At 40.7% G+C, this 17,263-nt stretch overlaps 2 protein-coding genes across 3 annotated transcripts; one reads left to right on the plus strand and one right to left on the minus strand.

Annotated features, from left to right (window-relative positions):
• Nucleotides 1–97: 97 nt before the first annotated feature.
• Nucleotides 98–7,146, plus strand: LOC116300062 (uncharacterized). Of its 2 annotated transcripts, XM_031708827.2 has the most exons (5): nt 98–281; nt 1,097–1,980; nt 2,053–3,381; nt 3,454–4,813; nt 6,210–7,146. In XM_031708827.2, the coding sequence occupies exons 1-4, from the start codon at nt 215–217 to the stop codon at nt 4,270–4,272; spliced, it is 3,099 nt and encodes a 1,032-aa protein (XP_031564687.2). In that variant the 5' UTR covers nt 98–214; the 3' UTR covers nt 4,273–4,813; nt 6,210–7,146. The 2 variants fall into 2 exon arrangements, with proteins under 2 accessions (XP_031564687.2, XP_088890045.1); XM_089033919.1 differs by having other exon boundaries at nt 1,097–3,381.
• On the minus strand, nt 7,094–17,241 carry LOC116300051 (uncharacterized). Its single transcript, XM_031708811.2, has 2 exons — nt 7,567–17,241; nt 7,094–7,287 (listed from the first exon to the last, which is right to left on the minus strand). Exons 1-2 carry the CDS (start codon nt 17,239–17,241, stop codon nt 7,246–7,248), a joined length of 9,717 nt encoding a protein of 3,238 aa, XP_031564671.2. The 3' UTR covers nt 7,094–7,245.
• Between the last annotated feature and the right edge of the window lie 22 nt (nt 17,242–17,263).

Consider the following 17,263-nt stretch of genomic DNA (forward strand, 5'->3'; position numbering starts at 1 on the left):
GCCACGTGAAGGCCTGGTCACCAGGACTAGTTCCCAGGTCAGCACGAGCTTCAGTGTTCAGTGTTGCTTTTTTTCTCCAACAAAATATTTGGATTTTTAAACCTTTTTATCTCTTATTTTCATTATTTCTTCCATCGACAAATACGAAAAGAGTGTACTTAAGATGTTCCTTGTTTAATTGAGATACAGTTTTATTTATTAATTCTGAACTGTGATGGGAAATTTGGCTTCAAAGGTGAAGGGAGATTCCCCTCGATCGTCCTGTCACCCGTGGTCTTCAGGTATGTATGTACACGTGTGAAGAGTTATTCTTTCGTAGAATTAAGGTTTTCCTCGAGTTAATTACAATATCCTTTAACAATCCCTCATTACCTTCCCTTGTCAATGTAAACATTACTACCAACTTTTCGCATTTTGCCTTTGGAATGATTACAGGGTGGTGTGGTGTACACAACTCATCGGAATCCTATTTTCTTTTTCATGTTTATTAGAAATTGTTAGGTTTATCCCTTGATTCGAGGGTTTATCTCTGGTATTTCCTACCTTTGCGAAACAAAACAAGTTAAATTCAATCTGTGGTGTTAGCTGTGCCCTAACCCAGATGTTTGATTTGTAAATTAGCCATATGCCCTGAATTTGAATATCTCAGGGGTTCTATCTATAAGTGAGGCATGCCCTGACTTTGATCAGCCCAGACGCTGTTTCAGGGTTCAATCTGTGAGTTAGCCGTGCCCTGACTTAGATCAACCCAGAGGTTTTTCAAGGTTCAGTCTGTGTGTTAGCCTTAATTGCCCTGACTTCGGTCAGCCCAGAGGTTGTTTTAGGGTTCAATCTGTGTATTAGCCGTGCCCTGACATTGATCAGCCCAGAAAAGTTTCAGGGTAACTGATAAAATGTGAAGGTACAGTACATGTTTCAGATACCACCATATTTCTGACATTCTGGAGGCACAGATCTGGGTTAATTATTATCTATGTTGATTAACACAAACAAATACATGACCAGACCATTATGTTCAAACTGTATGGCCAAAGAAACACATTAAGGTGCGTGTAAATATTCTGTTTTTTTTAAGGATGTTTTGTTATTTTTTCAGCTCCCTCTGGATCATGGGTCATTCGTTTTTTACCAGGAAAATGCCGTAGACAGAAGATGACAGAAATCAAAGGTTTACCTTTATACCAGTGGTTCTCACCTGATTGGATCACAGGAGATTTCTTCAATAAGCTGATGTTTGTGGTGGTACAAATATTCTTGGAAGGGAATCATGCCAGAATTAGAAAACTGATAGAAGAACCACTTGAAGCTGAAGAGATGATAGCCCAGTTTAACACCTTCATTAATTCCACAAATCAAGATATGAAGGAATTACAAAATCAACTTTTTGATGCAGCTTATGAAAGTATTAATCTTCATGTAGAGAATGAGCAGCTACAGTATCTCGATGTACTGGTAACGAGTGATTTTGACCCCAAACATGAAGTAAGAAATGTATTAAGCAGAAAATATAGGAGCTCCAAGTCCTCTCTTTTACGTTCAGTTACATCGACCATTAAATCCAAGTTGGGTGGTTTTAAAAAAAAGGGTCGTCAAGCATCCTGTAGTAATCCTGCCCAACAACCTTTTTCAGTGCCTTCACATAACTCTTCTGTAGTTAATACACCACTAAGACCTACTGCGCCAAGGCTGTTTGAATTAAATGAAAGAAATGAAACTGTAACAACTAAGGATGCAGTAAAAAATACCAATGGGTTTTGTTTAATTGACCTATCAGATAATTCCATCATAAATAGTACCAAGGATGGTGATAGAGAAGGAGTTGGGAAAGAGGGTGAGAATGCTGAAAGAGTGAGGAATTCAGAAGAAAAAAATGCTGATTTATCATCTCTGTCATTGTCATCAACATCAGAGACAGTTATAGCATCCCCTTCAACATCTGCACAGTTCTTGGTAGTTGATGAGGGTGCGTGTTGCTCAAAGGTGAGTCAAGAGCCAAGCAATGATACTGATGTCAGTTTCACTGCCGTTAAAGAGAATGCAATTATTTTGCAGTCAAAAGGAAATAGCGATAAAGAAAAGAATGCAGCTTCTGGTAGCTGTGTGCAAGAAGATACCAGTGAAAATGCTGATGGTCATAGTCAAGTCTCTGATAGTGTTGCACTTGGACTTCATCCTACATGGGATGCTGAGGTAAAGGAACAGCACAGCAGCAATAGTGGTCCAGTCTGCAGTAATGTCCCTTCTGAATCAATACAAGCTCATGAACAAAGTAAGGATATTAATGGCCCATTCTGTACTGATGTTCCTTCTGCCTTAAAACAAGCTGAGTCAAATGGGCACACTAAGGATAATGGCCCAACTTCTAGTGATGTCCCTTTTGTCTCAAAGCAAGCTGCAGAGTCAAATGGGTACACTAAGGATAATGACCCACCCTGTACTGATGTCCTTTCTGGCTCAAAGCAAGCTGAGTCAAATGGGTACACTAAGGACAATGGCCCAACTTCTAGTGATGTCCCTTCTGTCTCACAGCAAGCTGAGTCAAATGGGTACACTAAGGATAATGGCCCAACTTCTAGTGATGTCCCTTCTGTCTCACAGCAAGCTGAGTCAAATGGGTACACTAAGGATAATGGCCCAACTTCTAGTTATGTCCCTTCTGTCTCACAGCAAGCTGAGTCAAATGGGCACATTAAGGATAATGGTCCAACTTGTACCATCCCATCTGGCTCAAAGCAAGTTGATGGCCCAGTCTGTGCAGGTAGGCCCCCTACTACAAGCCATGCAGAGTCAATTGAAGAAAATGACTATAATGGCCCACAATGTAATGATGTCCCACATGGTACATCTACAGTACTTGTAGATTCAAGTCAGCACCACAACAATGATGACCCAGAGAATATCATGGCCTCTCCAGAAAAACATCCAAGTAACTCATGCACATTTCTTCCAATATATGGTCTCTCTAAAAGCTGTTTGAGAAGTACAGCACAGTCAGTTGGCACAGATGAACAGGGAATATGTGCAAATGTCAAGGAAGAACAAGAAGATCATAATGCAAAGCCTCAGATGCGTAAACCATCATCAAGTAGTTTTGTTTTTCTACCTTTCCATGGACTGTCACGAGGTTGTTTTAGTCCCCCACAGCAAGGAGAGTCAACAGGAGTCCAGTCTCGAAAGAGAAAGGCTGACATGGATCAAGCCGATGGGGTTGAGTTATCAGCCAAGAGACTGAAACAGGATGAAACATTCTGTGAAGCAGAAGAAAACAGTGATTCATGCCATTCAAATGCCGAAGCTGCTGGGAAACTTGTATCCTTGTCAACATCTGAGCAGTCACTTGGTGAACTGATTACCAAACAGAAGGAGGTGTGTTGCTCAAAGGTGAGTCAAGGGCCAAGCAGTGATACGTACATCAGTTTTACTAGTTTTACTAATAATGCAATTATCTTTCAGCCCAAAGGAAATTATGACAAAGAGAAGAATGCAGTATGTGGTAGCTGTTTGCAAGAAGATGTTAGTGAAAATGCTGTTGTTCATAGCCAAATCTCTGATGGTATTGTACATGCACGTCCTGGTGCATGGGATGTTGAGGTAGGGGAACAGCACAGCAGCAACAGTGACCCAGTCTGTAGTAATGTCCCTTCTGTATCTGTACAAGCTGAGTCAAATGAGCACAATAAGGATAATGGTTCAACTTCTAGTGATGTCCCTTCTGGCTCAAAGGACCCAGCCAATACCATGGCCCTTGCAAAACAAAATCCCAGTTACCCATGCACATTTCTTCCAATATATGGTCTCTCTAAAAGCTGTTTGAGAAGTACAGCACATTCAGTTAGCACAGATGAACAGGGAATATGCCCAAATGTCAAGGAAGAAAAACAAGATCATAGTACCAAGTCTCAAATGAGTAAACCATCATCAAGTAGTTTTGCTTGTCTACCTTTCCATGGGCTATCACGAGGTTGTTTTAGTCCCCCACAGCAAGGGGATTCAACAGGAGTTCAGTCTCGGAAGAGAAAGGCTGACATGGATCAAGCCGATGGGGTTGAGTTATCAGCCAAGAGATTGAAACAGAATGATACCTTCTGTGAAGCAGAAGAAAACAGTGATTCATGCCATTCAAGAGCTAAAGGTGCTGGCAGTAAAAGTGATACAGAGATGAAACCAAGGTGTAATATTAATGATGATAATACTGAAAGCGATGGTGGAAATGACAGCAGCAGTTCTGAGAGCATAGAATGGCATGATGCCTTAGAAGATGCAGAACCATGACCTAAAGCACCAATAACATGTACAGTGTATATATACTTTTTACAGCTGAAATAGAATCATGGATGTCCAGTGGATTGTACAAGTGCTGCATTTATAATTGATATTAGAGCATCTGTGAAGTATAGGAGTAGATGAAGTAGAAGTACGTACATAGCAGTGTCATTGGGTAGTGTCCAATGATGTCTTAACATTGAACAGTAAAGGCCAAAAATATTTTAAATGTATGTACAATATGCATGCATAAAAACCATATAAAGATGAATTCCCAATGGGTATACAGTAGATGCAAAAGGAATGGTGAGCTGTAGGCTGAGGAGTTTACAGATGTCAATCAAAGGTGGTTTATTACAGCTAGAGGACAAGATTTCTCAAAACAAGTTGTAACGACAGAGTTGTGGAATATCTTTGACCTGTTAAATGCAGTAATGCCTATACAGTGTACATGTAGGCAACTCATTCTTATATCATCAATACAAGAACTTCTGTTTTGTGAGGGAAGTGTATCTTTGCCAGACAGAGTAAAAAACAAGTAAAACACAAGGTAAATTAACAAAAATGCTTTTTTTAGTAGGAATAATCTAGCTGAGTTGATCTTCAAGCTTGGGTAATAAACCAGTACTGATAGTTAGATTTTTTAAATGTATTACAAGCAAGGTTTGAGAATAAGCTTGAAAAGTCTCTGCTTGACCTTGGCTTTCCTATGGAGATCAACTCGGCTGATGGATGCATACTGTAAATTTTAAGTGGTTCAGCCACAGGCAGCCCCAATTATCAGAACATTTCTGCCATGAGACTTTTTGTAGGTAACTCATTAAGAGGCAGAACATTAAGCTATCTGGTTAAAATGTTTGAGGTAGGAGAGTGTTTATGACTTATGGGATAGGGGGCTATGGGGATTTTACATTTTTCTTAAATAACACTTTTCGAGTTCTCCCCCCCCCCCCCCCCCCCCACATGACCACCTCAAACTACAGACTTTTAGTAGACACCAAATATTAAAATAATTTAAATATTCCCCCCTTAATAATTGTTACTGGAGAAAAGAGCTGGCGCCCTACAAATCACCATAGCCTAATAAATGCTCCAGAAAATATACAATAATAACACTTGACTATTATTAATTGTAACAAAAAATTTATTTTAAAAGGATACACAGGACACAATTAGGTCATTTTTATTGAAAGCTCATAGCGTGTTTAATTTTTATCAAATTCCCCATAAAGCATACATTTTCTGAAAGCTTAAAGAACAAAGATTGCATGTTTTATTTAAATATTTCTGATAAAACTCATTCAGTTTTGTAAAATTGGAGTGCAGTGGCTTGATGCGAGATGTTTGTTTTCACTCTGGTCAATGTACACAGATCAAATTTTTTTAAATAATAATAATAATATTTTATTTATATAGCGCCCTTTCCTAAAATGTCCAAAAGCGCTTTACAAGCAAATAATAATTAATAATAATAATTAATAATAATATCTTGCATCTCATTACGCAGACGTTGTCGTCTATCAAAGTGTGTATGTTTTTTTCTTTTGGTGCATCATTATTTTTTAATTCTTAAGTTAGACCTTTGTGTTTTAAGGCGAATTCTTTAAAAAATGGCAAATATCTCATGAGTGACAGCTCCTGTCAATGAGGCAACACCTAATGTAGACTATTGAAAATGCTTTTTTTTAATATTTCCCTTTCTAAAATACTTTTGAACTTAATTTTTTCAAAAAATTGAAGATTTTACACTTGAATAATAAAGCCTGTTTAAAAAAAATGTATATCTTGAAGCAAAATTGTGTCATGTATCCTTAACTTATTACTTATTACTAACTAGTTATAGTATATAATAATCTTTCATTGATATAGTGTGTTAAAAGGATATTTACTTTTTTTTTAAAAAGGCCTTCAACATTGGAAGTTTAACATGTTAGTTTTCTTTGCAGAAATACGGCAGCAGTGAACACAGACTTACAAGCTGGGTACATACAAGGTGCATTAGAACCACTAAGTAGGGTAAGAGAAAGACAGTATGATAGCTAGTTAGTGTAGTGTGAATAGTATCTTAGACTGTTGACAGTCCCACTTTCTCCAGAGTCAGTCCACTTTTTAAAAAACTTGTCCCCATTCCCCACCCATCCAGCACTGGAACAAATACGGTGGCAAAAGAAGCATCTGAAATCGATATTGTTTAACTAATTTTCCATTTCAGTTTGAACGTTCTTGTATCTTGGTTACTAAACAAAGGTCAGCGTTCACGATTTTTTGTTTATTTTTTCTGATTTTTAGATGTTTGGCGTTTTTGCCCACCCTGAAAAACCAACTCCACTGACTCTAGAGAGAATAGAATGGCTGTTAACAGATCATCTCTTCTTATCTAATTCTTTTCGATTTAAACTAAGTAAATCTAAAGAACTAACCTTTTGTATCGCACTGAAATCTTAAGTAAGAAAAATTAAAGTTTTTTGTTGTTGCTTGGAATGCTGATCTCACCTCATCATTCTTCATCATACTTTTAGTTTACCATTAGCTAGCTATTCGGGAGCGTCATGATTTTGTTACTAAGGTCTTTTGTTGAGAAAACGTGATTTCTTTCTGTGATGTAGTCTTCGTTCTCTACCATTGGTATGAGCACATTACATAATTTTTCTCGCTCGTACTTTTGGTTTATTGTGTAACTTATTGGAAAGTCCTGATGTGTTCCTATACCCTACCTACATCTAATGAAAATTATACGAAGACCTTGCGTTGGCAAAACGTGATTTCTTTCTGTGATTAAATCTAACAGTGGTATGGGGTCGCGGATATGCCCTTGCTTCTTTGAAATAGTCAGATTCAAACATCCTTTGTAAAGCCTCTCGGACGATGTTGCAATAACGGAAACTGAAATAGATTGGTACAGAGCATATGGGACAGCGATGAGGCTGGGCTTGGCCATTTGTTGCTGTGTCAAGATGCTCTTCCATCCAGTCATCCATACGATTAACCTCGATGACATGGCCACATTCCTTGAGCTGGATGAATCTGATCAATCAAATTAATAAGACAAGTGTCAACAAGAGGAATAATTTGTTGGTTCAAGCAAGCAGTAACAAGAGGGATCATTTGTAAAGTAAATATATTAAAGGTCTTATGTTTAGCCAATGTTTATGCAAGTTTTGGCAGACAAAGTTTGCCTAAGCCCAGTATCTGAATCGTCAAATTTATTGCTATACATTATTCTTGAAAATCGGTACTTGGGATAACATTCAGAAGCTGAGTTGCTACTCTCGTTTTTCTAAATAAGTTTTGTTTCGTTGTTACCTTAATTTTTTGTTTCTCTGCCTGTTTGGTGAAACAGCCGCCACTTTCTCCGGCGTACACACGTAGCACAAGGTTGGACAGGATTCTCCACACAACCCAATGCATTTTATGGCAAGGCTGATTGCATGGATTATTATGGTCACACAACTCATGGCACAAGTTGTTGCATGTAAGATGAGGGCATGTATTGGCACATGGCATGTTGCACGGTTCACAAGTTTCACTACAGTTTCCTTGACACCTGCCATGCGGGCACCATCCACGACATTCTCGGTCACAACGGGGACAAGGATCTGAGCAGTAGTCATTGCAGCGATGAGAGCACAAGAGAGTACGTCCACAAGGCAGTGGACACAGTTCATGCTCTCCTTTCTCTTTACAAGTCAAACAGTTCCCTGTACAGATATGTCCACAATCTAGTTTTTCAGTGCAAGGTAAAGGACATCGTACATATTCCACTGGATCACAGCATTTCATTGTCAGTTTGTGGCCACATGGTAGTGTTTTGAGTACTTCATAAAGACACGGCTTGTTGCATGGTTTACCACATACACCTCGACAGGGATGACCACAACCTTTTAGAGGTCGACGACATTCGTACAGACAAATTGCTCTGTAGAATATTCCGCAAGGCAGCCATTTTGTGTGACCACACTCCTTAAATGTCTTTGGAACACGTTCATTGCATTTTCTAGGATTACAAGGTTCGTCACAATATAACGTACAAGGATGGCCACAGCGAAGTGTTTTGGAGCACTTTTCGTTACAAGGTATTTTCCTGACATCTACGTAGCACGCCAGATTTACCCGATGTTTAGCAGGACAGGCAAGAACACGAGATTCCATTACCTCACAGCGAAACGGCAAAGTGCTTTTACTGCACTCTCCTTTCCATAGGTGACCACAGATAAGAGGTTTGGTCACTTCTCTGTTGCAAACATATGTCTCTTGAACTTTCACGTTGCAAGGAACGGTTATTTTGTGCTTGCTTGGACAAGGTACTTTCTTGCTTGTAGGTTCTGTGCAAAGCTTTGGGTCACACTTTTCAGAGCATCTCTGCTTGCATTGGTGATTGCATGGAAGAAGTCTCTCACATGGCCGTTGACAGATATACTCTTCCTGGGTCTTGTGGGAGGGCAGCTCAATTTCATGATCACAAGGCAATTGCTTGACCACAGGTATATCACAATACACAGTAGTAATGTTTGCACTGCATGGTAACTCTTTCATATGACCACACTGAAGCCTCTTTCTTGCTGGTACGACACACAAAATCGTATTAACATCAACATTGCAGGGGACTTCAACTTCATGTCCACAGGAAAGCTTCTTTTTCATGAGTACATGACATGATATTGCGTTGACGTCATCGTTGCAGAATACTTCTACTTCATGGCCGCAAGGCAGTTCTTTTTTTATCAGTCTACTACAGTAGATTTTACTTGAATCCTCATTGGAGGACATCGGGTATTGATGGCCACATGACAGTTGTTTGATCCCTTCCTTATCATACAGCACTGTATTTCGATTTACATTGCATGGTGTTCCTCGCAATTGGCTTCCCTGATAATGCTTCGACTGCTTGTTGAAAGAAATGTCTTCCTGTAAGGGTTCTCCAAGTTTGTTGTCATTTAGAAAAATATCGTTTGCCACCGTCCGCTTATCAGACGAAAGTGTAATGATGTCTACATTGCTGGGTATTTCATCTTCATGGCCACTGGAAGGCTGTTTTTTCGTGATCCGTGGTTCTACATCATCTTCGCGAGTAAGACCCTTTGGTGTAAGTTGGAGAAAATCGTTTACCGTAGCGTGTTTATCAGACGAGAGGGTAGCAGCGTCATCTTTCCTGGGTTTTTCATCTTCATGGTCATTGGAAGGTTGGTTTTTCGTGACCTCTTTACAAGAGATTGCACTGACACGACGTCCATGAGGTGCTTCCACATCATCCTCGTGAGGAAGATCCTTTGCTGTAAGTTGGAGAAAATCGTTTACCGTAGGGTTTTTGTCGGACGAGAGTGTAACGACTTCTACATTGCTGGTTATTTCATCTTCATGGTCGCTGGAAGGCTGCTTCTTCGTGATCTCTTTACGAGAGATTGCACTGCCATGACTACCGCGAGGTGCGTCTACACCATCTTCGCAAGGAAGACCCTTCGCTGTAACGACTTCTACATTGCTGGTTATTTCATCTTCATGGTCGCTGGAAGGCTGCTTCTTCGTGATCTCTTTACGAGAGATTGCACTGCCATGACTACCGTGAGGTGCTTCTACACCATCTTCGCAAGGAAGACCCTTCGCTGTAAGCTGGGGAAAATCGTTTACCGTAGGGGTTTTATCGGACGAGAGTGTAACGACTTCTACATTGCTGGTTATTTGATATCCATGGTCGCTGGAAGGCTGCTTCTTCTTGACCTCTTCACAAGAGATTGCACTGACAGGACGTCCATGAGGTACTTTCACATCATCCTCGCGAGGAAGACCCTTTGCTGTAAGTTGGAGAAAGTTGTTTACCGGAGGGTTTTTATCAGACGAAAGTGTAACGACTTCTACATTGCTGGTTATTTCATCTTCATGGTCGCTAAAAGGCTGCTTCTTCGTGATCTCTTTACGAGAGATTGCACTGACATGACTACCATGAGGTGCTTCTACATCATCTTCGCGAGGAAGACCCTTCGCTGTAAGCTGGAGAAAATTGTTTATCGTAGTATGTTTATCAGACGAGAGGGTAGCAGCGTCATCGTTTCTGGGTGTTTCATCTTCATGGTCATTGGAAGGTTGGTTTTTCGTGACCTCTTTACTAGAGATTGCACTGGCACGGCTACCATGAGATGCTTGCACATCATCCCCGCGATTAAGATCCTTTTCTTTAATCTGAAGAAAATTGTTTACCGAAGTGCATTTATCAGGCGAGAGTCTAGCAGCGTCTTCGTTTCTGGGTGTTTCCTCTTTATGGTCACTAGAAGGTTGGTTGTTTGTGACTTCTTTACAAGAGATTGTACTGATACGACTACCATGATTTGCTTCTACATTATCTTGGTGAGGAAGACCCTTTGCTGTAAGGTGGAGAACATCGTTTACCGTAGTGTGTTGATCAGACGAGAGGATAGCAGCGTCATTGTTTCTGGGTAGTTCGTCTTCGTCTTCTTGGTCAATGAAAGGTTGGTTGTTCGTTTCCGCTGCACTAGAAATTACACCGACATCATCATGAAGTGCTTTCACATCATTTCCACAAGGAAGACCCTTAACTGTGAGCTTATCACAAGGGATTGTTTGAATGTCCACATAACAAGGTGCTTCAATTTCATGGCCGCATTCGAGTATCTTCGTTACGACAGTATTGCACTGCACATTTGGGTCATCAGCGTTTTCATAACAAGCCATTTGCTTTACATGGCTACACGGTAGTGTTTTGAGTACTTCTTCTTGGCATTTATTATCATTATTTTTTTCATGGCATCTCACTTTCTTTGGATGGTGACATGAAAGCTCTCTTTCAACTAATTTCGTACACACGACATCTTTGGTTTCTTTGAAGCACGGTACCTTTGCATTATGTTGACATGGAAGTGTTTTCTCAACAATTTCATCACAAACTATTGTTTCTGTTGCATTCGAGAGTGTGGAACACAATATCTCCTTGATGTGGCCACATTTCAGCTCTTTCCTTACGAATGTTTTGCACTGGAAATCATTTGAGCTGAAATCACAGGGCATTTGGTTGTCATGACCACACGTCAATTGCTTTGTTACCTCTTCTTTGCAAAGATATTTGGATGGATCCATATTGCACTGCATTTGGGTCTTGTGACCACATGGTAGCTCCTTTGTAATTTCTTGTTGACAAAGGTATTTTGATGGATCCATGTTGCACTGCATTTGAGTCTTGTGACCACATGGTAGCTCCTTTGTAATTTCTTGTTGACAAAGGTATTTTGATGGATCCATATTGCATTGCATTTGGATCTTGTGACCACATGGTAGCTCCATTGTTATTTCTTGTTGACAAAGATATTTGGATGGATCCATATTGCACTGCATTTGGATCTTGTGACAGCAAGGTAGTTCTTTTGTCACTTCTTCTTTGCAAAGATATTTAGATGGATCCATGTTGCACTGCATTTGCAACTTGTGATGACACGGTAGTTCTTTTGTCACTTCTTCTTCGCAAACATATTCTAGTTGGGATGGATCCATATTGCACTCCATTTGGATCTTGTGACCGCAAGGTAGTTCTTTTGTCACTTCTTCTTTGCAAAGATATTTAGTTGGATCCATGTTGCACTGCATTTGCAACTTGTGATGACACGGTAGTTCGTTTGTCACTTCTTCTTTGCAAACATATTCCAGTTGGGATGGATCCATATTGCACTCCATTTGGATCTTGTGACCGCAAGGCAGTTCTTTTGTCACTTCTTCTTTGCAAAGATATTCAGAAGGATCCATGCTGCACTTCAACCACTTTACGTGTTTACATGGGAGAGTTCTCAGCTGCTTTATCTTACACTTAGAAGTGTTACATGGGTCGCAGCATTTCTTCTTACAAGGATGTCCACAACTCCTGGTCCTCTCACATGGCATCAAGCAAGGTATAGTGGAGGCTTCAACATGGCACTCACTACGAGCGGTATGGTTACAGTTAGGAAGGACTTTTTCAATGATCACCATGCAGGCACCACATGGCCTGCCAAAATGACAAGTATCCCGACAAGGGTGGTTATTTTCACATTTATTTGGACACTGCACTTGACATTGGTAAGTAGTGCAGTCAACTATGCATTTTTCCTTGCATGGATGCCCACACTCAAGGAACTTTCTGCAGACCTCTTGACAAACTAAAGTTTCAAAATTGATACCACAAGCTGCTTGGACCCTGTGACCACACCTGGGGATCTCGTTTTCAATTACAACTTTGCATGGTACACATTTTTGTCCGTAATGGCATGTCATCTCGCAGAAGTGCATCCCTCTTTTACACAACGAGTGGCATTTTTCCTCGCACAATAATGTGCTTTCATAGAACTCTCCATGCTTTGAAATCATCGATAGTTTACAACGAAGTATATGTAATTTCGCATTGTCTTCGTCTGCTTCTTTGTCTTCTTGAAATCGTCGAAAGGCATAATTCCTACGTGTACGTCTTGCACATTCCAACTCCCGAATCTCACTTCTTATTTCAAAATACTGTATTTTCAAACTTTTCAGTGGATTAATGAAGCAAGGAACGTTTATTTGGTGTCCACAAACGAGAGTTTTGTTTTCTAGGTGATCACAAATCTGTGTCTTGGGGTCCAATCCACAAGCAACCATAACTTCATGGCCACATTCGGGGAAAACTTTGGGCACTGGAACAGGGCAGAAATCACACTCTTTAGGGTGATGACATCTTAATTGGCATCGATGCGTTTCTTCAGGGCATAGCGTGGAACACGCTCTTTGGCATTTTCGGCTACTCGTGTGCTCAGGGTCGGTTCCATGGCATTTTTGTTGACAGCAATGACCACAAGGTAAACGCAAGTCACAAGGACTTCCACATCCACCGAGGGGTACTTTCATGAAATCACTTGCCTTACTTACTAAAGTAATGTTCCTGTGTATTGTACAGGCCAGTGGCATTGTGTCACTGAGTGCATCCTTCTTCTTTAGTTCCTCACATATATCTTTCCAGAGGCGGTCTTTGGAAAGAAGAGCAAAGTTGCCGATGCAATAGAAACCTTTACGGGCTCTTGACAAAGCAACGCAGATTCTATTTGACTCCTTGAGGAATCCAATGCTATCAGTCGTATTGCTTCTCACAAGAGAAAGAAGAATGATGTCATTCTCTTCTCCTTGGAAGTTGTCAACAACTGTTACTCTAACACCTTGGAATTCTTTCCGTGGCATTTTATCTTTAAATGCAAGAAGCTGTCCCGTGTACATGGTCAAAATAGTAATCTGACTGGGCTTGTACTCTTGCTGTAGCAGATACCTACACAAAGCTACCATCATTTCAGCTTCGTGTTTATTTGAGAAGCTTTGGAGACCACCATGGAAGGATTCTTCTTGGCGGTGGTCAAGAAAGAACAAATTAGTCTTCATACCACGAATGTCTTCAAACTCAGTAACAGAAGCGTGATCATCGATTTTATCTTCGTAAATACGTTTTGTCAGCTGTGCAATCTCAGGGCGCATTCTGTGCTGTATCGACAGCATCTTGCAGTCCATCTTGTTCAAGACCATCCGTTCAAACAAAGATATCTCCAAGTTGTACTTTATTGCAAGTTTATACATCGTTGGCTTTGGTCGAAGCTGCTTGTGGTCGCCAATCAGAATGACCTGTTCAGTGTCACGTGCTAATGACGTTATTATATGTGCCTCTAAGACTTCAGCGGCTTCCTCGATGATGACAATCCGAGGCTTTATTCTCTGAAGCACTGAGTGATATCTGGCTGCACCAGTAGTTGTCATCCCGATGACTTTAGCTTTCTTTAAGATCTCTTCTTCCACTGTCATACGATTGTTATCGATCTCTTTACACGCTCCATCATATGCTTGTTCTTCTTGTATTATTTTTTGTCTATAATACTCTTGCAACAATTCCATCCAAGTCAGGTACAAACGAAGGCGTTCATCGCGAGAAAGATTCCAGATGTCTTCGATACCTTCAATTTCCTCGTCCCTCATCTTTGTAAGGCTTTTCATCCTCGTCTTGGCATCTCGTAGTTCAACAGGCGTAGCCTTGTTTGTTTTATTCTTGGTTTTCTCTTTCTTCTTGTTTCCTTTATTTTGATCAATGTCAAAATGGTTTGCTGTACTTGCCTCTCTCCCATTAGGTTCCGTTTGGGTGTGCATTTCCTTCTCTACTTTCATGTCCGAAGTCTGATCTTCAAGAATCTTGTTGATCGTCGATGGATCGAATAATTCTCGTGAAATGACTGCGTCTCGTTTGATAACCTTGACCGTGTTTGTTTCAACATTTTCTTTTTCAGCTTCTTGAACTCTGTTCTCATCATCTAGGTCACTGAAACTGAACTCTGTGGTGATTGGTAGAAAGCGGTCTTCGTCGCCTACGAGGTGCCGTGATTGCTCGAAGTGTAGCAATTCTTGCTGGATATCGATGGTCTCTAACGCCTCGTCACTACCATCTGCCTTGCTTTCCAATCCAATTGCAACCTCTGTTTGTTGTGTAGGGGGCCCTTGACTTTCAATCTCTCTTGATGCCGTTGGTTCTGTCAGTGACTTATCCACAGTTTTCTTTTTTCCTTTTACCTCTGTCCAACCTTGGTCATCGTCTTCTCTCTCTTCAAAATCTTGAGGAGCCGTTATATCACCAAGGACTTCTTGGGAAGTTACGTTGTTGTTCGTTAAGGAACCATTAACAGAAGTTTGATTAGTCTTCTCTTGAACACTTGAACCTTGATTTTCTTGACATTTCTCATCGTCATTGGGTGTTTGAGGCGTGCTTACGCATTTGAGCACACCTGGATTATCTTTTGGATGTTCTATATTATCATCAATATTATCCATGTCATCACTGTCCTCTGAACTTTCCAATTCTTCTCCAGCATCAGGTATTGGTTGCGTATAAAAATCAGCTTCTCCCCATCCTTGTTCGTCAGCAGCGGTTCGTTCTTCATCGTTTTGTACCTCTTCTACTTCTGGTTGCATCTGGCTCGGCACTGGGCAGCCTGGTTTAAACTCAGGTGTTACTTCGCTGTCGTCAATTTTCAACCTTGTGTTTGACTTATTGCAAATCCATGACTCAAATACGTCCTGCAAAGTTTGGCATTGATCGTCATAGAGATTAGAGTAATATAGATTATCCAAATGCCCACTGGTAATACAGTTGCTGTCTTCTAGAGATTTTAAATCAATGATGTCATCATTTGTTTCTAACTTTTCAAAGGCCTTCTTGGTAGATTCGATCCGTCCTTGTTGCTTTTCAAGTTTTATCCTATTAGCCAAACGCTGTGAAAATCCTATGTTTACGTCATTCTTTAAGTTGCACTTTTCCAGCCTTTCACTTTTGCAGCGTGAACCAACTCTGATGATTCCTTTCGGCATGAAATCAAGAATACCTTCCAGGAACTGATCCAGGGCGTGATTAGTGAAACACACCATTAGGATAGGTGAGTCCTGTGTTGGATTCCACGCATGACTATTGGTCAAGAGACAGCGGGCGATTTTCAGTCCCACGTAGGTCTTTCCTGTCCCAGGTGGTCCCTGGATTACAGAGAATTCTTTGGTCAAGGCAGTTCTTAGCGCCTCGTACTGGGAATCATTCAGTGGGAGGTGACTGACGTCAGGCCATTGATCAGGCTGTAACAAAGCAACATCAGCGGCTTCTTGTACGTGAGGTACGTCCAGGGCGTCCCTGAGGTCATACTTCACTGGTTCCTCGTTATCTCTCAAATACGCAGGCGCATCAACATCTTTACTACACTCCACAAGATATTTCTGGAAGGGAAGCGTTCCTTCGCGCAGGTTTTGTAAGGCGGCTAGAACATGGCGGTAAGCTTCAAAATATGCAGGGGATTCAGCCATGACGTATTGATCAGCTTTCCGAAGTTCGATTCCATGAACATTTTGGCCTTCGACAAAGCTTACATCCAGAAAGCCTTTTGCTAAATCCTTTGGATCTCGATTGGCAACAGTTGCAAATATAATATTTGCAAAGTTATCTTTTGAGAGACAGAGAAAGGATCCAAATATCAGCCTTCTTGAACTTTCCCATCGCGTAGTTTTAAACCTCGATACATCGAAGTGCAGCGTGTAGATGATACCGTTTCTGGAATATTTCTTTTTCTTTATTTGTACTTTGTCGTAGGTTTTGATATTTTGGTCTCTCTCGGCTCTTGGGATTTTCTTGACGATCTCTCGAATTCCCTCTCTTAAAGGCGTGATAAAATCTTCTCTGTAAAGTCTGAACTGAACATCAAGATAGTGTTCCACACCCTCGTAACTACCCTTCTTGACATTTGCCCGAAGAAAGGGCTTTTCATCTGAAGCCAATTCTTGAACGGTGGGGCAAATTTGGAGTTCTCGGAAGTCGTTTGGTGGTTCCTTATTCGTGCTCGCCTGCTTACAAGGTTTTGCACTTTTAGCTCTCATGTCGTGAATATATTCGTCTCGTTCTTTCTTCAAAGCATCTAGTTTCTGTTCAATCTCTGATTTTCCATGGACTGTTATTTTCTTCAAATACCTTTGCACTTCGTCCAGCGGAAGGTCGGAATAAGCACTTGGTAGAGATGAGAGGAACGTCTGGTAAAGGTTTATCATGTCAGCAATCACTTGATTTTTATCTTGGTCATTTATACCTTCTTCTTTTTCTTCTTGCTGCTGCATTTGCCGGAGAATGTTTGGTAGGTCATGGCTGAGAAATTTAGAACCTCTAATTGCTGAAAGGATTTTGCTCAAACTTTCTGATTTACCCGCTTCGCAAGCAAGTGCCAAGGCTCTGAGAAGGTCAATAACGTCTTTCATGCTTTCACTTTCTTCATTCTCTGAGTTAACAATCCTCTTTAGACTTCGAGCATGATAGGCTAAGATATTTTGGATTTCTGATGATGATAAAGCATTAATTGCAATGAAGTTGAACTTCCCTTTTTCGAAATAAAGTGAAGTATTTCGAGGTTGCCTAGCAACCTTTCCTGTCGAGTCAGATTTGGGCTGCTCTTTTTTCTCTGGCTCTTGCATCATTTTCACTTTCTTTTTCGGTTTC

Source organism: Actinia tenebrosa, unplaced genomic scaffold (assembly GCF_029948245.1).
Source record: "Actinia tenebrosa isolate PJP-AT-01 unplaced genomic scaffold, QUT_ActTen_1.0 PGA_scaffold2__45_contigs__length_23673736, whole genome shotgun sequence".
Classification (NCBI taxonomy): Eukaryota; Metazoa; Cnidaria; class Anthozoa; order Actiniaria; family Actiniidae; genus Actinia; species Actinia tenebrosa.